We start from the raw sequence: 24093 nt of genomic DNA, 5'->3' as shown, positions 1-24093 counted from the left end.
TCATAGCTACTTAAAATATTACTATAATAGACATGGTATTATTTTAGTGGCTTAGTAGTTAGTATACACAAACTAATATAAAATTCAAATACTACTCGTTATTCGAATTTTGATTTAGATATAACGAGATTCTTTACTAAAATCCCTTCAGTATAATTAAAGGTGAAAAGGGGAGTTTCTTAATTGAAAAACGGTCTGTAATTTGTATATTCACAGGTGATCCTAAAATGGTACAAAAATCTCAAGAATACGAAAATATGGTTTTCAAATATAATATTTCAAAATTCCAAAAACCAATCATATCTAAGTTATTAAAATTCTAGTACATTATCCGTGCTTAAGCGTCGGCTTTTATTAAACATCGAACACTTAGGCACAAATAATATTCTTACCTAAAATTCTGATAATTCATATTAATATCAAAACTAACAGCATACTATTGAAATTATCGAACGAAAATTTGCTATACGTTGTACGTGTGTAAGACGGAGTCTGCAACATACTCATGGGTAGCTTCATCTTAAGAACAGTTTTTATATTGACGAAATATTAATATTTAAGTTTGGTTTTTAAGAATAGGTGGAACTCGAAAAATGTTCAAAAAAAAAAAATCAGATATGTGCTTTAGACGAATAAAAAATGCCATGCACTTAATGTAGGTCAATATGAGGACCAATATTTAAATGCTGTGTTAATTCAAACATTTATTGTTTGAATACTCGTATTATTCTGGTTCAATGCTGCAATGTCTTTTTTGTAGTAATGTAAGTTCGTTAAATTCAATATGATCTAATTTATAAATACTTTTTTCAAATTTCGTCATTTGATGACACTAAAACGCGCGTTGTTTACAAATAGGTACCTAAATATGTTATTTTAATTTTTAACCTATTATCATTTTTAAAGCTTGACAATAAACGTCAGACAATTATATTCAATGAAAATTTAAAGAATTACTTTTTCAAACTATGTCGATTCACGAATATGTTAACTAAAACAAGTTTGTACCTATCTATCGTGTACCAATAATGTTAGTTCAACCCATGATTAGAAATTTCTATCATGGTCCAACCCATATTGACCTTACTTGCCTATATACTTAATTGTTCAATCTAGTTTAATTTTTAATTGGATTACCCCCCCCCCCCCCCCCCCCAAAAAAAAATAATATATCCATTATTCATTTAGATATAAGCCCCCTATGGGTTATTTTAAATAAATAGTTTTGTTAGCTCAATATTCGCAATTATTATAATATTATCAATAAATTCATCACTCCGCACGAAATCTAAAAAATATAATGTATATTGTACATTATATAAGATTTTGCTGATAAACTACAATATAATAAACTTTATGGCTTATTTATTTGTAAATAATCAATTTAAATTATAAAAAAAACATTTGTATCAAACATTCACAAAAAGAATAAACAATTCAAATGTTGTCATAAATAATATATAAATATGTTCATATAATCATATTACTATCAACAATAAGACCATTATATATGCTGATTAGTTAATAAAATTTGGTGGTCTATCAACAACTAATCCACCATAAATTTGCACACCACTTCTCGAAAATCTCTCCATGGTCCAAGTATTGGTTTTGGGGTTGTAAATTTCTACAGTATCAATGATAGATTTATTTGTTTCTCCTCCAAAAACATACAATAAACCATCTAAAACAGCTACTCCTATAATAACAAACAGTAATTCAAATTCAATACATTTTTACAAAGGTTGTCCTAAAAAATATAATTGTTACCAGGACGAAAACGACATATTTCCATATCAGCTACAGAAGACCAAACTCCATCACTCGGTCTATAAATCTCAACACTTTTAAGATATTCTTCATAATAGCCACCAATAGCATACAGAACACAGTCCAAAACTCCTACACCAACACCTTGACAGCATACGGACATTTCTGCAACTGGTGTCCATGTATCAAGTGTGGGATCATAATATTCCACAGATTTCAAAACTAAACCATTACTAGCACCCCCAACCTACACAATTTAATTTAATTAAATGTATAACAAATAATAAATAAAGAAATAATATAATTATTCACCGCGTATAAACGATTATTGAGTACACCAACACCAAAACCACATCTTCCAGTAGACATACTAGCTACCAATCTCCATTTTTGAATACTGACATTAAACACCTCTACACTATTTAATGCATTTTTGACATCTCCACCACCAACCTAGAATTACAAAACAATATAAATTTATAATATAAAATAAGTAAAATACTGATTTTACTTACTGCATATATACAATCATCCAATATACCAACTCCTAATTGTTGCCGTTTTACTACCATGTTGGCCATTGGAACCCAAGATGGAAATCGTAAAGATACATCAAGCATACTAACAGATTGTGAATGCACACCTCCCACAACAAAAACAAATTGATCTCTAATTACACCTAGACCAGCTTCCCGACGACAATCATTTATCCCTGGTGCTTTCTCACGTAGTTTGGTTGCTGGGTCATACCATTCTGTATAACACTTTGGCGATGTATCAGACCGGTTGAACATTAAAATAACCTGATATAGTTAAAAGGATAAAATAATAGTGATGATAAATTTAACAAAACAGAATCATACTTTTCGTGTATCACCAAACTGCCTGGGTGTACAACGAATTGTTTGTGGAATGCTGAAATACTGTGCTGTTTTTTCTAGATTAAAATGGTATGCTTCAATTACAAAATCTTTACCTAAAAATATTATAATAATAATTAATGAAATAAATAAATACATAACAAAAATATATTTATGAAAATAACAAACATTTAGGATTATTCTTTAGAAGAGGTTCGTTTATTATATTTAATAATATATCAGGCCTAGATGATATCATTGGCAAACGTACGTGTTCCATTAATTCTGTCAAAAAATCTTTTCTCTGGTCCAAATCCTGTTTTACCCATTTAATAACACTTTCAAATACCTACAAAAACAAAAACAAATAATTAAATTTAAATTTAAATATCTCAAAACGATAATATTTAATAGCATTGGATTTTCTATCTATTTATTCCCAAATTATCAGTTATTTGTTAAACCACCCATTAATGTATGAATGGATCCCAAAACATATTATAGATCTTGGTTTAATTTTTTTTTTAATAAGCTAAGGAATATTTTTATGGCATTAAATCTATTTTTATTAATTTCAATACTTTGATAAATTTCTATGAGTGTATTATTATTAAAATATTTGTAATAATTTTTATAGGTGGTTTTATTATGTATTATTTGTTAATTATAAACCCAATATAAGCATGTGAACGGGTGCAACAGAAGGTTCATATTTGGGCTGATTGTTTAGTCTATTGGATGTGTTATACAAGTTATAGCCACCTAGTCATTATTTAATATGAATAAAATGGATCAGAAACAAATTTTTCATTAGAAAATTGATACTTTGTACAATTATACCTTGATTACAACAAATATGTACCTAGTAAAAATTATGTGATTTTTGCCAATTGTGAAAAATGTGATTGTTTATTCTATTTTATCTGTTTATCTGTGGTTAGTCTTCACATTCCTATGGCTACAGATTATTGTTTATTTTGCTTAATTGTGTGAAACAGATATATTATTCAGCTGTGGAAATATGCCAAATATGGTTGATGATAATCGGTAAAAAACGGCAGATAAAAACAAAAAGGTAAGACAATAAAATTATAATTTTAAAGGTACATAACAACAACAATTGTAATTGATATCACCGTTATATTATAAAATATTCCCAATTATTTGTTTCAAGTTAGTATGATAATTTTCACATTATTGTGAAAAAAAACAGATTTTGTGATATTTATGTACAAGAATATTTAAGTGAAGCTATCAAATACAGACATACCAAATTTCTTAACAGCTTTAGCATATACTATACTAGAGAATATGCGAGTGCTGTAAATTTTACCAGGTAAATTATTTATTACCCAAAAAAATTTTGTTTGGTGCCTCTAATCAATTGCAATCAAAAATGCCTATCCCAAATTGTAAAGAGATATCACTTTTATCAACTGATAATAAATAAAAATACAATAATTATTGTATAATTAATAAAATATGTGTTAAGTATTTTTACCCATGTCGTCTTTTAGTTTTTCTCTACGTTTTTATCTATGTTGTTTTATTCCTAGATTCAAAGTTAATAGAGATTTAATACTCACGGATATACATAAACATTTAAAGCTGTAAGGTGTAGCAGTAAAGCTAATTTTTTTAGAACAGTGCAATACCTATACTCATCTATCAATAATTATTTATATAATTAATTCACAGGAAAACGACATTTTTTTGTGGACGACTGTTCAAGAATAGTCAATTACAACCAATGCATAGTAAAATATTATAATTATATGTTAGCTCTTTGTGTTCAGTCGACTTTCTATACAACAATAAATTACTAATATTGCAGTTTGCTTACTTTTTCTTCATATGGAACAGCAAGATCATTACAAGAGATAATCTTAACCACATCTTCAAAAGATAAAGATAGAAACTCATCACTTTTAACCACTTCCCTGAAAATATTTGTTATTATATAGATAATTTATTACTGAATAATATAAAGAATAACATTTTTTAAACCGTACAGAAACTCTTTTTTTATTAATGCTTCAGAACTTGATAACAATTCTGTACAGGTATGTAAGTCAGCAAACGCTCTGATACCAAGACAATTCGATGCATCCAGTTGTTTTTGTAAAAACTCAGCACATGCAGCTTTTACAAAATCTAACTGTAAGATGTTTGCAGCTGGTAACAAAACCTTGAAAATCATCAATAATACATTTAAAACAATTTTATATTAGTCTATAATAAATTATTTTTTATTAATTCATTATACCTGTACATTTTCATTTGTCATTATCAATTCACCAGTATAAATATAATCTAGCAATATTTGTAGTATGGTGGAATCTAATTCTCTTATACTAACAAGATCTTTATTGATTCCATCAAAATTATTAAACATTGCTTCGAAATATGGACTTGCTACCATTAGAACATTTTTATGTCCGAATACTATACTACCGTCATCTGTTTTAAATCTAATATCACATAAAACTTCATTTCTAAAAACAAAAATGTGTTAGGTACTAATTTTTATTCTGAAAGAAGCTAAAATTATTGACACCATACTTGCGTAGAGACTGTAAGCCTTCTAGTATTCTATCAGAGTGAAAGCTATTTCTAAAATGTTTTGGTTCACATTCATTTGATTCCAAAACTTGCTTTACGTTATTTTCACAAGATGATGCCTGAATGGTATCCATTTCTTCTACAGACATATAACACCTTTGAAAATATTTTAAAAATAATTATATTTTTAATATCATCATTGAGTCAAAACTTAATACTAAAAATTAAGTACCTATGTTGGGGTGAAAACCAACAAAATACTGATGTTAAGAAATTATCAATTTATTACCTAGGTTGTTAGATTGTCAGGTGACACTACTGAGGGTCTTCCTATTCGAATATTTTATAATGTTATATAAACTTTGTCAAATCACCGTGATAATGGAAAATACTGCAGGAAAATAGGTATGGTATTAAAATATAGGCCTATAAATTATAATCAATGTAACACTGTGAATTAAAATTTATATATTCAATATATTTTATCACACAAATTATAAAATAACCACCTGATGTATCTGATGTCGAATCTCAATGAACAGTGCACACAGACTATTAGTATTGAATGTGCAGTTTGCGGTGTGCCGTTTTGCTTGTATATCGAGGAGTGATTGAATGGTGGGTACTTTCTACCTACTATTAACGACTATAAATTTAATTATTCGAAATTGAATAATAATGTATAAAAATAATAACACATGGGTAATAATTTAGTTACATTTGACAATAACAATATTTAGTAAGCAAAAAATAAAATTTGATACGTACGTCACAAAATATAGACTTTAAATAAAATAGGTGTTTACTGTTTATTCCGTTCAGTTTCTCTGGTTTCTCATAATATGAGTCTGGCATAGAACAATAACACGGGTGACGGGTCTTACCCTAGAACAATATATTAATATGACGTATATATCATTTACTAACCAGTAACCACGGTTAAAGATTAATATTGCCAATATTAAAAAAAAATTTAATTTCTACTCAAATATCCCGCCTTAATTCGAAATACTGCTTGGTTAAAATCATGAAGATTTAGATTCTCTGGTTATAACAATAAATCACCTAAATAACTAATTCAATAATTTATACGAAAAATCTGTGCTAAAAATAAACAAATTATGTATGGTTTTTTCTGTTATTTTCTATCTATTATGGTGGAATGCATGATATCATAATAGTATATTGTGGCAAGGGCGGGAAGTAAGCCACCTCAGATCATATACAATATGATTGTATATGATCTAAGTGAGCCACACATACTATTTTTTGTTACGCCCCTGCGTTCATGGAAAATGTTATGCAGGGATCTATGCAATAATTATAGACTATTCTACAAAAACAATTTCATGGAAACAATTTCATATTTTATTATTGTAACTGATAAGATTATTATACAAATTGCGTGAAATAAACTTACAAACGCATTGTTCGACGCACTTATCTAGGAACAGTGCAAATTAAATATTATGTTTAAATGTTTATGCGTCATGCAATGAGGTTATACTATACATTTAAGATGTAACCAAAAGTTTATGTTTTGTAAGGACCGTGGTAAGTATACATTTTAGTTTCTGGTTGTGCAGGGGATACGCGCCCGGCGGCCGGCACTTTTGGGGATTTCCTCTTTTCCGCCCGGCACTTTGGGGAATTCCACTTTACCGCCCGCTGGACGGAAAAAGGACGCTTTCAAACGCTTCAACCGTGGTCGAAAACCAAACTTTCGGTGCAGGCGTGACAAAAAATATTTGGACATTTAATCTCTCATATGCTCATTTTTCTCCAAATATATTTGGTATTTGAAGGGTTTTGTTTTATATACCAACCATTATAAAATTACTTCATGCAAGATTTGTATCTGGTTGGGCATGTTCTGAACTAAGTCATCTTGAATGCCTTGACAAATTAGCTACAAATGTAAAAATAATATTACAATTATTAGTGTAAAAAATACTTTTATTTCTATAAAACAGTATGGTGAATGTAATTTACTCTATCCATTTAAAAGTACAAGTATTTTCGTAGGTAAAATTATATGTTTATTTATAACAAATATTAATAATTTATTAAGAGAAAGCAAGGTTGAAATTAAAATCAAAATGATTGAATTAATTAATTATAGCTTAAAACCAAAAATATTTTTTTAAATTGTAAGTTTTTATTACCTAGTAGATAATATATTAAATGTAAGTATTAACTCTTTTATGTATAAAAATAAATCAAGCAGGTATAAGTTCGATGTACTTACCTATAATTGTTGTGCAATTGTCAAACCATACTTTTATATATTATCTTCTTATTATAGGTACCAAAAATAATTTTACCATATAAACTCAACGCTAGAATGTATGTTTTTTGTCACGAGTTTTATTAGTATATAATATATTCAATTTTTAAATGTAAGTATTAATTTATTCTTCTTAGCATAAAAATAAATCAAGTAGGTATAAGTTCGATATACTTACCTATAATAATTGTTGCACATTTGTCAAACAATACTATTATATATTATCTTCTTATTACAAAGCTGGGCAAGTTAGTCACTTTTTTTTAACTAGTTAAAGTTAAGTTACTTTAATATGAAAAGTAACTAAGTTAGAATATAAGTTAGTTTTTGAAATTTACCAAATTAATACTTAGATAACTTAGATAGGAGTTAGTTTGGTGTAAATAGTAACTTAAATGTGAATAGAGTTAGAAATTAGTTTTTTTTTAGTTGAATATATTAATTTAAAAGAACCATTTTTTCAAAATATGTAATATGTTACATAAATTAATTATTAAGTATGTAACTAAATTGAATTATTTGTCATGAATGAAAAATTTTTGGAATTCAAAATGTTTTTAAATTATTCTGATTTAGTTTATTTACCTATATTATTATTTGAGCTTTATAAATTATGTACCTACTCATCATAATATGTGCCTCCCTTGTTTCCCCGTGAAAACCGCCACTGCTCCTATATAAAAATGTAATTTAAATTAAATATATTTTTACAAAGGTTATAAATATAATTGTTACCAGGACAATCGGCATACCAGCTACGAAAGACCAAACTCCAGCACTCGGTCTATAAACCTCAACACTTACGCATTAAATTATTATTATTTTTATTATCATTATGAGTAAATCTTTTTTCTTTATTTTAGTAGACCAATACCGAAGATTATTCCTTTTTTTGACGCGTAATAATTGTGATGTGTTATATATTATAATTATTTATTTTTGACTATAGATATTACGTTAATATTAACGTTGTTATATTTTTTGAATTTTATGAACTTAATTTATGATATAATTTGTTTTTTGTTTCATGTATATATTATAATATATTAAATAAGTTTTAGTATTGTAAGTAAATCATTAAAGATATTATAGGACAATATTATTGTTAATTTCTTTAATTCCAACAATACAAAATATTTGTTTTGCGCAATCGTTGTTGCGTTTGTTCAAATATTAAAGGTAAAAGGTACGTAAACGTGTTAGGTTTTCTCAAATATAAAAAGGCAAAAAGTGCGCAATCGTGTTACGCCCTTTATAAACACGTGATCTACAATAGTTGTATACTAATATACTTTATCTCCAAACCAATTTATATCAATTACTTATATTGTTTTGATTATTCTATGATTATTATCGTAGTATACGCGATTACGAATTTATACGTAATACATGTACTTGTTATCGAATAATAAATATAGATAACTAAATAAATAAAATAAGATTTTAATTGAATTTTTATAATGATCGACCAGATTTTTTAATATAATAATATGACAAAATAAAATAATTAAAATATCAATAATAAAAAATAAAGTAATTAACATTTTTGGGATACTATTAAGAGCCAACCTCCTCGCGGGGTCTCCTGGGTAACACTAACAGTCTCTAAAAATAAAATGTAAAAATATATAAGTAAAAATGTGCACCTAAACGTTGGTACCTAAACGTACTATTTATTTAAAAATATTACGTCACCCAAACGTTGTATTGATATTTGGGGCCTGAAAAATTTTTGGGACTCCGATTTTCAAGACCAGCATCTTTTCTCATAGATAAGGGAATCGTTTTGTTACTTTTAGGAGGTCATAATTCAAAATTCCAAGCAGGTTTGGAAAGCGTCAAGTAACACAAAAATAAATCAAAAAAATTGGTATTTTTTACGCAAAACCAATTTATGAAAAATTGACTTTGTTTTTTTGGTGTAACACAAAAAAAAATAACCGTATAGACCCTTGAATCACATTATATTTATTATAGCGTTTTCCATAAATGGTAAAAATTTTGAAATATGTCAAATCTTTTATATTTAGTTATAGACTTATACCTTTGAGAAATTTTTTGAATTTTGTAAATTTTTTTTAAATTTTTCATGATAAAATCTTTTTTCCATAGTAAAAATACTTGACAATTTAATGCAAGGTTCTTTTTGAGTTTCATTAATATAAGTTCAAAAATATTAGAGATGCATAAACACGATTATTTTTGATATGCATTCAAAGTTAAAATTTTAAAATTTTCAAACTATTTTTCAGTTGGAAATTCATAAGAATTTTCTTTTCAAAGTTAACATTAGAAATTTCGATATATGACTCTTCACAACTGTTCCTACATTAAACAAAAAAAATTATGAGCGTTTCAATTTAAAATTTTTATGGTATTGGATATTCATCTTTAAATTAACGAATTTTCATCAATCAATTTTTAATATTTTATAGTAATTCAAAAACGAATAATACTAGATACTTGAAATTTTCACCAAATGTTAAAATTACTATATTTTCCAAGTATGGTAATATTTTCAAACAATTTTGAGTCTCTTTGAACTACCGAATAAGAAAACATAAGAAATTTTGTAAATTTTTTTTCAGTTTAAAAATTCGTGAAAGTTTTTCTTTTCATACATATGATTAAAAATTTTAATAGAAAATATCAGAGAAGTATTCCTACCTATAACAAAAAAAAGTGTACTTAAACGAAACGAATTAATTTTTGATAAGCTTTTGAACTTATACATTTTACGATATTTAATATTTATAGTGGTAAATTATTGATCGATCATTGATATTTTATTGTACTTCCAAAACAAATAGCCGTAGACTCATGAAATATTCACCAAATTGTTATATTTGCATTTTCCATACATGGTAAAATTTTCAAACTATTTAGGCGTTAGTCCATGATAGTTTTTTTAAATTTTGTAAACTATTTTTCGGTTAGAAATTCATAAAAGTTTTTCTTTTCTAGCTAACATAAGAGATTTTAATAGAAGGTTCCCAATAATAGTAATGTTATTCTATATCTATCAAAAAATGATATATTTTAGATATTTGTAAAAAATTGTTCAACTTTTAAATTTGTTTTTCATCCCAAATACTCAATTTGGATTCCGATCATATCATTCGACAATCCACCAAATACATAGAATTACTGACAAAATATCATCATCATTCGAAAAAAAAGAACACTGCCCCGGTGTATTCCTAGATATTGCACAAGCATTTGATCGCGTCTGGCACGACGGGTTATTGTTCAAATTAAAATCGTTTTTACCTGCTCCGTATTTCCTCATCCTAAAATCTTACCTTGAAGACCGATATTTCACTGTTAAATTTAACAATTCCTACTCTGCGTACCATAAAATCAAAGCGGGAGTACCCCAGGGAAGTGACCTATCACCTATACTCTATAATATCTACACATCAGATATGCCCAAAACAAACCATACTATCCTAGCGACATATGCAGATGATACCGCTATACTAGCATCAAACAAAGACCCAAACATAGCCATCCACGATATACAATACCACTTAAATTTAATCTCCAATTGGACTCAAAAATGGAAAATCAAAATAAACGAAAACAAATCATTTCAAATAAATTTTTCTCTGAAAAAAAACGAATGCCCACAACTTTTGCTCAATAATTCACCAATCACTATCCAAAATGTAACCAAATACCTCGGAGTTCATCTAGATAAAAGACTTACCTGGGCCCAACACACAAAACACAAAAGACAACAATCAAACACACGTCTACATCTCCTACGTCCATTATTGTCTCCTTCAATGAATTTAAAAAACAAAATATTAATATACAAGACAATTATTACCCCCCTCTGGTCATATGGTATCCAAATTTGGGGCCAAGCCAAACCATCTAATATAAGACCCATTCAAGCTTTCCAGTCTATTTGTCTTAGACAAATAACTGGAGCCCCATGGTACATGACCAACGACGCACTACACAAAGACCTCCAAATACCAACAGTCAACGATATAGCAACTCGTCACTATAAAAAATTTCACTCCAAACTGCACTCAAACCAAAACCCTCTAATTTCCCGGATGTCCTCTATAACCATCCCCAACAATCCTCCGAGGAGGTTAAAAAGAAAATGGCCAAGAGACTCTCTTGCCTAACGGTTTCCATATTTTGAACATTTGAACCCATCAAATTAATAGGAGGTACTGTTGATGGACGGTTTTCCCCCCTCAAGTTATTCAATCATGCACTAATATTATTACCTATGTTATAAAATTTACTTATTGTACATACTGTATAGATTGTAAATATCCTAAATAAATAAAAAAAAAAAAAAAAATTTTAATATATAACTGTAAAAAAAAAAAAAAAAATTTGTTTATTTATACAATTATGACACACGTGGATATGGTTTCTTCTCAAAATCGGTTATCGTGTACAATGATATAATTATTTTATCATTGAAGTCGAACTTAACACCATTCATTACAATTACCGACTTGTAACCTACTGTACCGCAGAGTGACACCCACTTACCCGATTTTTAAAAATATAATTTGATAAAATATTTTCACTAAAAAGTTCTGTTGAAAAATAATCAGTGTGCGTGGTATAATTAATTATAACATTATTTTATTTCACTTATAATTTGCTTTGTCGAGTTTAAACTTACTCACAAAAAATAACTATATGGTCCGTAAAATAATTTGAATTGTTACATTATTGTTAATATTTTATTAATCATTATATTATTAACATCTGTTAACCGGCGCTGTGTATATGCAATTTCACTACATTGACGTGTAGATGGTATCTCTGTTATCGCTAGTCGGTAAACGCATACATTATACGAATGTATTTTAGTTTCGACGACAGTAGTTGTAGCATACGATACAATTTTCAAAATCACAATTTAAACAATTCGTATAAATTAAAAATGTTAACTCAGAAAATGTATATGTTTTAGTTTTTAAATACTTTTTTATAATATTTTATTTTTATACTATTTTATTATAATTTTGTAATTTATTAATGTCCATTATGTTCTCAGGAACGGATTCCGAACAAGTGCCGCCCCAGGCCCTTTTAAATATGCCACCCCTACCCCAAGAAAAAAAAAATGTTGTAATTATTTCTAATACATTTATTTAATTTTAAAGAAATTAGGTCATTAGTGATTATAAACAAAACAAATAATTATAAATTCTGATCAGGCACTAGCAGTATAAATTTTTAATCTTATACGTCCTATGTTATCTATAACATTTACGACGAACTTTTTTAGACGCAAAATCGTCGATTATATCGTCATAATTTATACTTCGAGGCATCTCAGATTTTATGTGTAGTATTGATGTCGCGTTTAATCTATCTGACTCCAAAGTTGAACGAAGATGTGATTTTACTCTTTCCAATGCTGAAAACGACCGCTCTGCTGTACAATTTGTTGCGAACGTGCACAAATACATACGTAAACCAATAGTTACTAATGTCGATAAATGTGTACTTCCAAGGAGTCGACATGGTGCCAAGACACTGTACCAGTAGCATGGACGTAAATAGGGTCCTCAAACGCATAGGGCTTGAGCCCAAATGGTTTCAAGAACAAAAATATTGGGAGATTTATCTTTCTCCTGCTACTTACCTACACACAATTTCATCTATGATGCTGAACAAATCAAAACTAACACAAATTTAATGTAAATTATTTTTTTAAGTAATAAAAAAGAAAAAAATCAAAGAGTTACATACAGTCTTATAATTTATATATTATTATATTATATAAATTACATATTATAATATTATACATAATTCATTTCATTATAATTGCATCCTTCTTTCCTTTTCGGCAAACTCATTTAAAATGTGTTCATTATCAATTAGGTTAGATAACTCTCTTTCAATGTTTATAATACTTAAATTGGTAAATCTATCTATTGTTCCATTTATTGGACCTTAGATAAGTATTTATTCTTCTCATTGAGGAAAAAAATCTCTCACATGTTGCCGAGCTTATATAGGTATAGCTAATGCAACATGCATTAACTTATATTATATATTTGGATAAGTATCATATTAATATATTATGAAATAACAGACTTAAGTTGTTCATTTTGTTTTTTACTGTTGCCAACTTTTTGATTTTCGTAAACTTTTTTAGCGACTTTAGATTCACACTTGAGGACATCTTCTTCGATTTTTAGTGATATTTTTAATATTATAATGTAAATATTTAATAATTTGATTGTAACATTAACAAATAAAAATACAAGCTTTAGTGAAATTACTGACCATGCAGTGGTTTACGAAATAAGAATCCTTTTCATATTGCAAATCTAAAAATATATCAATTATGGCTGATATTTATAATTATGTTTTGACAACGCAGTGAAATTGTACCCGGTGACCCGGCAGTCGGTACCCAGCACTCGCGTCGCACACATCCGCGTGATAATAATATATATGTAAATTGATAGTTTGGGCGGTCGGCCGTTAATAATATAGCCATCAACTGATCATACGAAAACTTATCTACATATTATTATTACTTTTATTTTATTTTGTAGGTATTACCATAGGTTATAATTTATATAAATTTTATAAATTATTATTAATAAAGATAACCTAAATATTAAAATATTTTAGGGAGGGCTTGAGATGGCTCAGGGTGGGCTAAGCCCTCCTAGCCCCCCCCCCCCCCTATTTACGTCCATGACCAGTAGATTTCGAAAACACTAACCATGGTCGTGACTGTACTTCACCATTTATACGTGTTCTAACAAATAATGATTTATTTAAAAATCTATTTTTGTCTGGATACTCACGTTTAGAACATGTAAAATCAACATTTAAATTTTGATTTATTCCGTGTTTTGCCACATAATCGCGAGTTACATCATTAATAATCCCATTTAGCCGGATCATTATTATCAATATAAAATGTATCTGAATCCATATTATTTTAAAGCAGAAGGTAAATACGGCCCTGTATGTTATTTATGTGAATAATTTACAATTTTATATTTTTTATTATACAATTATTATGTAACATTGATGTATTTTCATTGCAATTGTAATATATATATTTATTTATACCTAAGCGGTACTGCGATATAAATATATGTTCATTGAAATTTTTACAAATTTTTAGTGCAATTTTGCATATTTTTAAAGAAATTAAATTCAGTCTTTACTTATAGGTCATAAATTGAAAAAGAGTGCCTTCCATTACCTATACATAGGCAAGTGGATTGCCTTGCCTATGCGTTCATAAATAATAATGACTGTAAATGTACTGCACTAATATTTTACACACACATTCCATGATTATATTGCATTATATTATATTGATGAATTGATCACAGCTAGGTCGCTAATTCTCACTGTAATTTCCAGTGTTTTTAAACTATGAAAAAATTCCCTATTGTAAAAACATTATGTAAAAACTGTAATTATTATGTTTTTTAATAAAAAAAAACCTAAATGATAATAAATAAAAAAAAAGTTACACAAAAATATAACTTATATTTTGTCATATATTACTATTCACTATATTAGGTGTAGTATTTTTTATAGATACTTGGACCAATTTTACAAATTATTTCTATTGATAGATCGACAGTAGGTACTTATAACCAACATTTTAAAATCATCTAATAATCATAGCTACTTAAAATATTACTATAATAGACATGGTATTATTTTAGTGGCTTAGTATACACGAACTAATATATAATTCAAAAACTAATCGTTATTCGAATTTTGGATAAACGAAATTCTTTACAAAAATCCCTTCAGTATAATTAAAAGTGTAAAGGGGAGGTTTCTAATTGAAAAACGGAAGTTTGTAATTTGTATTGTCACAGGTGATCCTAAAGTGGTATAAATAATCTCGAGTATACGAAAATATAGTCTTCAAATATAATATTTAAAAATTCCAAAAACCAATCATATTTTATTGTCAACATAAGTTATTACAATTCTAGTACATTATCCGTGCTTAAGCGTCGGCTTTTATTAAACATCGAAAAATCGCCGACACTTAGGCACAGATAATGTTCTTACCTAAAAGTCTGATGATAGGTTAATTCATATTAATATCAAAACTAACAGCAAACTATTGAAATTATCGAACGAAAATTTGCTATGCGTTGTACGTGTGTAAGACGGAGTCTGCAACATACTCATGGGTAGCTTCATCTTAAGAACAGTTTTTATATTGACGAAATATTAATATTTAAGTTTGGTTATTAAGAATAGGTAGAACTCGAAAAATGTTCAAAAAAAAAAAAAATCGGATATGTTTTAGACGAATAAAAAATGCCATGCACTTAATGTAGGTCATTATGAGGACCAATATTTAAATGCTGTGTTAATTCAAGCATTTATTGTTTAAATACTCGTATTATTCTGGTTCAATGCTGCAATGTATTTTTTGTAGTAATGTAAGTTCGTTAAATTCAATATGATCTAATTCAAAAATAATTTTTTTCAAATTTTGTCGTTTGATGACACTAAAACGCGCGTTGTTTACAAATAGGTACCTAAATATTATGTTATTTCAATTTTTAACCTCTGATCATTTTTAAAGCTTGACAATAAACGTCGGACAAAATTTCTATCATGGTTCAACCCATATAGACCTTACCTGTCTATATACTTAATTGTTCAAAATAGTATAATTTTTAATTGGCTTCCCCCCCCCCCCCCAAAAAAAAAATATATCCATTATTGATTCAGGTATAAGCCCCCTATGGGTTATTTTAAATAAATAGTTTTGTTAGCTCAATATTTATAAGCTCGATATTTGCAATTATTATAGTATTATCAATAAATTAATCACTCCGCATGAAATCTAAAAAATAAAATGTATATTATACATTATATAAGATTTTGCTGATATACTACAATATAATAAACTTTATGGCTTATTTATTTGTAAATAATCAATTTAAATTATAAAAAAAACATTTGTATCAAACATTCACAAAAAGAATAAACATTTCAAATTTTGTCATAAATTATATATAAATATGTTCATATAATCATATAACTATCAACAATACAACCATTATAAATGCTGATTAGTTAATAAAATTTGGTGGTCTATCAACAACTAATCCACCAAAAATGTGACAACCACTTCTCGAATATCTCTCCATGGTCCAAGTATTGGTTTTAGGGTTGTAAATTTCTATACTATCATTCATAGATTCATCTGCAGATTCTCCGCCCATAACATATAATAAATCGTCTAATGCCAGTACTCCTATATAAAAATATAATTTAAATTCAATATATTTTTACAAAGGTTGTCCTAAAAAATATAATTGTTACCAGGACGAAAACGACTTATTTCCATATCAGCTACAGAAGACCAAAATCCATCACTCGGTCTATAAATCTCAACACTTTTAAGATCCTTTCCATCATAGCCACCAATAGCATACAGAACACCGTCCAAAACTCCTACACCAACACCTTGACGGCATACGGACATCTCTGCAACTGGTGTCCATGTATCAAGTGTGGGATCATAATATTCCACAGATTTCAAAACTAAACCATTACTAGCACCCCCAACCTACACAATTTAATTCAATGAAATGTATAACAAATTAAAAAAAAAAAAAATAATATAATTATTCACCGCGTATAATAAATTATTGAGAACACCAACACCCAAATCACATCTTACAGTAGACATACTAGCTACCAATCTCCATTTTTGAATACTGACATCAAACACCTCTACACAATTTAATGGATTGTTGAGATTTCCACCACCAACCTAGAATTACAAAACAATATAAATTTATAATATAAAATAAGTAAAATACTGATTTTACTTACTGCATATATACAATCATCCAATACAGCAACTCCTAATCGTTGCCGGTTTACTACCATGTTGGCCATTGGAACCCAAGATGGAGATCGTAAAGATACATCAAGCATACTAACAGATTGTGAACACAAATTATTCACACCTCCCACAACAAAAACAAATTGATCTCTAATTACGCCTAGACCAGCTAACTGACGACAATCATTTATCCCTGGTGCTTTCTCACGTAGTTTGGTTGCTGGGTCATACCATTCTGTATAACACTTTGGCGATGTATCAGACCGGTTGAACATTAAAATAACCTGATATAGTTAAGAGGATATAATAATAGTGATGATAAATTTAACAAAACAGAATCATACTTTTCGTGAATCACCAAACTGCCTGGGTGTACAACGAATTGTTTGTGGAATGGTGAAATGCTGAACTGATTTTTGTAGATTAAAATGGAATGCTTCAATTACATATTCGTTACCTTAAAACATAATAATAAATAATGAAATAAATAAATTCATAATGAATGCATGTTTATGAAAATAACAAACATTTAGGATTATTCTTTAGGAGAGGTTCGTTTACTATATTTATAAATATATCAGGCCTAGATGCTATCATTGGCAAACGTACGTGTTCCATTAATTCTGTCAAAAAATCTTTTCTTTGGTCCAAATCCTGTTTTACCCATTTAATAACACTTTCAAATACCTACAAAAACAAATACAAATAGTTAAATTTAAATTTAAATATCTCAAAACGATAATATTTAATAGCATTGGATTTTCTATCTATTTATTCCCAAATTATCAGTTATTTGTTAAACCACCCATTAATGTATGATTGGATCCCAAAACATATAGATCTTGGTTTAATTTTTTTTTTAGTTTAGTCTATTGGATGTGTTATACAAGTTATAGCCACCTGGTCATTATTTAATATGAATAAAATGGATCAGAAACAAATTTTTCATTAGAAAATTGATACTTTGTACAATTATACCTTGATTACAACAAATATGTACCTAGTAAAAATTATGTGATTTTTGCCAATTGTGAAAAATGTGATTGTTTATTCTATTTTTTTCTGTTTATCTGTGGTTAGTCTTCACATTCCCATGGCTACAGATTTTTGTTTATTGTGCTTAATTGTGTGAAACAGATATATTATTCAGCTGTGGAAATACGATTGATGATAATCGGTAAAAAACGGCAGATAAAAACAAAAAGGTAAGACAATAAAATTATAATTTTAAAGGTACATAACAACTACAATTGTAATTGATATCAGCGTTATATTATAAAATATTCCCAATTATTTGTTTCATATTGGTTTGGTTGCCAATAACAACGGAAGTTAGTATGATAATTTTCACATTATTGTGAAAAAAAACTGATTTTGTGATATTTATTTACAAGAATATTTAAGTGAAGCCATCAAATATAGACATACCAAATTTCTTAACAGCTTTAGCATATACTATACTAGAGAATATGTGAGTGCTGTACATTTTACCAGGTAAATTATTTTTACCTAAAAAAATTTTGTTTGATGCCTCTAATCAATTGCAATCAAAAATGCCTATCCCAAATTGTAAAGAGATATCACTTTTATCAACTGATAATAAATAAAAATACAATAATTATTCTATAATTAATAAAATATGTGTTAAGTATTTTTACCCATGTCGTCTTTTAGTTTTTCTCTACGTTTTTCTCTATGTTGTTTTATTCCTAGATTCAAAGTTAATAGAGATTTAATACTCACGGATATACATAAACATTTAAAGCTGTAAAGCATAGCAGTAAAGCTAATTTTTTTAGAACTGCGCAATACCTATACTCATCTATCAATAATTATTTATATAATTAATTCACAGGAAAACGACATTTTTTTGTGGACGACTATTCAAAAATAGTCATTTACAACCAATGTATAGTTAAATATTATATTTAAATATTAGCTCTTTGTGTTCAGTTGACTTTCTATACAACAATTACTAATATTGCAGTTTGCTTACTTTTTCTTCATATGGAACAGCAAGGTCATTACAAGAGATAATTTTAACCACATCTTCAAAAGATAAAGATAGGAACTCATCACTTTTAACCATTTCCCTAAAAATATTTGTTATTATTAAAGACCGGATTTATATTCTCTTAAAATACCTTAAATATGATGCTAACATTCTCGAAAAAATCTTAAAATATTCTCATTATATTCTCTTAAAAATTTAAAAAATATGCTAAAATATGCAAAATATACAAAAAAAAAAGCAAAATATGCAAAAACAATATATAAACATCATTATATTTACTTTAATATGCATTTCAAATTTTTTTTTTTCAATTTTATATTAATAGTAAGTTAATTTTTAGGTATTTAAAGTTTCGTATTCTAATGAAATATTATTGCACTTTAGTAAGAGCTGGAAATGATAAAATAAGAAATTGTAAATGTTCAAAAAAATTTTTCTGGGTACCGTAATATTCAAATTAAAAATAAATACAAATTTTTTCTCACAATTTACGAAATATTCCAAAATATGCTAAAAAAACTTTTTTCTATGCATTCAGAATTGAACAAATCATCCACATTTTTTACTCTCATAAGACTGCATAGACCAGTAACGATATGTAAAAACATATAAATCCGGTCTTTAGTTATTATATAGATAATTTATTACTGAATAATATAAAGAATAAAATTTTTTAAAACGTACATAAACTCTTTTTTTATTAATGCTTCAGAACTTGATAACAATTCTGTACAGTTATGTAAGTCAGCAAACGCTCTAATACCAAGACAATTCGATGCATCCAGTTGTTTTTGTAAAAACTCAGCACATGCAGCTTTTACAAAATCTAACTGTAAGATGTTTGCAGCTGGTAACAAAACCTTGAAAATCATCAATAATACATTTAAAACAATTTTATATTAGTCTATAACAAATCATTTTTTATTAATTCATTATACCTGTACATTTTCTTTTGTCATTATCAATTCACCAGTATAAATATAATCTAGCAATATTTGTAGTATGGTGGAATCTAATTCTCTTATACTAACAAGATCTTTATTGATTCCATCAAAATTATTAAACATTGCTTCGAAATATGGACTAGCTACCATCAGAACATTTTTATGTCCGAATACTATAGTACCGTCATCTGTTTTAAATCTAATATCACATAAAACTTCATTTCTAAAAACAAAAATGTGTTAGGTACTAATTTTTATTCTGAAAGAAGCTAAAATTATTGACACCATACTTGCGTAGAGACTGTAAGCCTTCTAGTATTCTATCAGAGTGAAAGCTATTTCTAAAATGTGTTGGTTCACATTCATTTGATTCCAAAACTTGCTTTACATTATTTTCACAAGATGATGCCTGAATGGTATCCATTTCTTCTACAGACATATAACACCTTTGAAAATATTTTAAAAATAATTATATTTTTAATATCATCATTGAGTCAAAACTTAATACTAAAAATTAAGTACCTATGATGGGGTAAAAACCAACAAAATACTGATGTTAAGAAATTATCAATTTATTACCTAGGTTGTTAGATTTATTAAAAATAAAGTATTCTAATTTTAATATTCTAACAGAGTTAAAGTTATTTCTGAAATGTGTTGGGTATTTTCATTAGATTTCAAAACTGGCATTATATAATTTTCATATGATGAAGTCTGTATGGCATCCAATTCTTTTACTGACGTTACACATTTGAAATTTTAAAAATTGTAAAACATTTTCATATGATCATTTCTACTTAATACTAAATTTAAGTAGCAGTGGAGACCAATCAAATACTTCTGTTTAAAAATTACTAAGTTATAAGAAATATAAATAATTTTTGAAATAATTAATAATAAGCAATTATTGATATTCATTGTTCCTAGATTGTAGATAATATTTTTAACTCTTTAGTTTTTGGCTCTAAAATGTGTACAGATCATTATAAAATGATTTCCAGGCAACAAATTACAATTATATAATATGTATTCTATATTTAGCTAATGTATATATCTGTTGTAGCAAGTGTTCGATGAAATCAAAAATAAAAACAAGAAATTATTTAAATAATAAAAAAAAATTGCAATAGGTATACTGATTCTATATTATACTTAAAATTCATTTTGGGGCTTTCATTCAATTTTATTTTTATCAGAACAAAGGTGCCTTTCAAAAAGTAATTGATAATAAAGTAAACGATTGCCCTAAAATGTATTATTTGTCGCTTCTAATGTCACATCATGAATGTCAATATTATTATAAGTTTGAATGACGTGGCATCTTTTTAATGTTAGTAAAATATTAACCTGTGTCTCGACCAGTGGTTTTCAAACTTATATTAAATACTTCAAACAATTTTCAAGGCACACGGACCTTTTTTTTTGCACTAAATAATTAGACGAACAATATTATTTTGAATTGTAATTATATACATTTAATTAGAAATGTGTGCTTGATGTGCGAACAAATTTTAATTAATTTTATTTTTATTCTTAGACAAATAGTTGACATTTTTCAGAAGACTTGACACATAATGAATGCTCGCGGCACACCAGTTTGAAAATCACTGGTCTAGACGCTCAACCATATTAGGTAAGACAACATATGCTTGATCATGGTCGGACGTCTACACAGTGAAAATATAAAATATTATTGAATTTAATTTAATTTATAGAATGTTATGTATTTTCTTACTGTTCTATTGTAGATGGATTCAAATCACCGTAATAATGGAAAATACTGCAGGAAAATAGGTATGGTATTAAAATATAGGCCTCAATCAATGTAACACTACTAACACTGTGAATTAAAATTTATATATTCAATATATTTTATCACACAAATTATAAAATAACCACCTGATGTATCTGATGTCGAATCTCAATGAACAGTGCACACAGACTATTAGTATTGAATGTGCAGTTTGCGGTGTGCCGTTTTGCTTGTATGTCGAGGAGTGATTGAATGGTGGGTACTTTCTACCTACTATTAACGACTATAAATTTAATTATTCGAAATTGAATAATAATGTATAAAAATAATAACACATGGGTAATAATTTAGTTACATTTGACAATAACAATATTTAGTAAGCAAAAAATAAAATTTGATACGTACGTCACAAATTATAGACTTTAAATAAAATAGGTGTTTACTGTTTATTCCGTTCAGTTTCACATAATATGAGTCTGGCATAGAACAATAACACGGGTCTTACCCTAGAACAATTTATTAATATGACGTATATATCATTTACTAACCAGTAACCACGGTTAAAGATTAATATTGCCAACATTAAAAAAAAATTTAATTTCTACTCAAATATCCCGCCTTAATTCGAAATACTGCTTGGTTAAAATCATGAAGATTTAGATTCTCTGGTTATAACAATAAATCACCTAAATAACTAATTCAATAATTTATACGAAAAATCTGTGCTAAAAATAAACAAATTATGTATGGTTTTTTCTGTTTTTTTCTATCTATTATGGTGGGATGGATGATATCATAAAAATATTTGGACATTTAATCTCTCTTATGCTCATTTTTCTCCAAATATATTTGGTATTTGAAGGGTTTTGTTTTATATACCAATCATTTTAAAATTACTTCATGCAAGATTTGTATGTGGTTGGGCATGTTCTGAACTAAGTCATCTTGAATGCCTTGACAAATTAGCCACAAATTTAAAAATAATATTACAATTATTAGTGTAAAAAATACTTTTATTTCTATAAAACAGTATGGTGAATGTAATTTACTCTATCCATTTAAAAGTACAATTATTTCCGTAGGTAAAATTATATGTCTATTTAATACAAATATAAAAAATTTATTAAGAGAAAGCAAGATTGAAATTAAAATCAAAATGATTGAATTAATTAATTATAGCTTATAACCAAAAATATTTTTTTAAATTGTACGTTTTTATTAGTATATAATATATTCAATTTTTAAATGTAAGTATTAATTTATTCTTCTTAGCATAAAAATAAATCAAGTAGGTATAAGTTTGATGTACTTACCTATAATTGTTGCACATTTGTCAAACAATACTATTATATACTATCTTCTTATTACAAAGCTGGGCAAGTTAGTCACTTTTTTTAACTAGTTAAAGTTAAGTTACTTTAATATGAAAAGTAACTAAGTTAGAATATAAGTTAGTTTTTGAAATTTACCAAATTAATACTTAGATAACTTAGATAGGAGTTAGTTTGGTGTAAATAGTAACTTAAATGTGAATAGAAGTTAGAAATTAGTTTTTTTTTAGTTGAATATATTAATTTAAAAGAACCATTTTTTCAAATGTAATATATTACATAAATTAATTATTAAGTATGTAACTAAATTGAACTATTGGTCATGAATGAAAAATTAAATTGAAGAACTGTCAACTAATAATTTGATCAAATATATCATTATATCAAATAGGTAGGTAGTTAATAATCTTAATTTATTGGAATATCAGTCATTAGAATATAGAAAGTTTAACAAAATAAGAAATTGAAAAATTCAATAAATTAAAAAAAACTTATTTATTTATTATTTTTAACGAATTAGATTAAATTATTTTACACATTAAATTCAACTACGAACTACCTAGTTAAGTTACAAAGTTAATATGAATTAAAACTAACTTAATTTTAACTTTCTAACTAGTTAGTGCCAGCTTTGTCTTATTATAGGTACCTAAAATAATATTACCACATATTATACTCAATGCTAAAATGTATGCTTTTCGTCACAAGTCTAAGAATTTAAT

The 24093-nt window shown here is 27.2% G+C and overlaps 1 protein-coding gene across 1 annotated transcript; it reads right to left on the bottom strand.

Moving 5' to 3' along the window:
• Positions 1-1363: 1363 nt before the first annotated feature.
• On the bottom strand, positions 1364-22509 carry LOC132945614 (uncharacterized). The gene is made up of 25 exons (XM_061015386.1): positions 22187-22509; positions 22023-22127; positions 20578-20733; positions 20282-20510; positions 20028-20203; positions 19326-19422; positions 17857-18016; positions 17674-17786; positions 17317-17613; positions 17114-17254; positions 16801-17047; positions 16551-16732; positions 7033-7101; positions 5961-6077; positions 5702-5838; positions 5193-5348; positions 4897-5125; positions 4643-4818; positions 4474-4570; positions 2820-2979; positions 2634-2746; positions 2286-2573; positions 2083-2223; positions 1771-2017; positions 1364-1699 (listed from the first exon to the last, which is right to left on the bottom strand). The coding sequence occupies exons 3-25, from the start codon at positions 20724-20726 to the stop codon at positions 1518-1520; spliced, it is 3903 nt and encodes a 1300-aa protein (XP_060871369.1). The 5' UTR covers positions 20727-20733; positions 22023-22127; positions 22187-22509; the 3' UTR covers positions 1364-1517.
• Positions 22510-24093: the final 1584 nt, after the last annotated feature.

Source organism: Metopolophium dirhodum, chromosome 5, assembly GCF_019925205.1.
Source record: "Metopolophium dirhodum isolate CAU chromosome 5, ASM1992520v1, whole genome shotgun sequence".
Taxonomy (NCBI): Eukaryota; Metazoa; Arthropoda; class Insecta; order Hemiptera; family Aphididae; genus Metopolophium; species Metopolophium dirhodum.
Note: the sequence above shows the minus strand (reverse complement) of the source record. Positions and strands in the feature narration are given on the sequence as shown.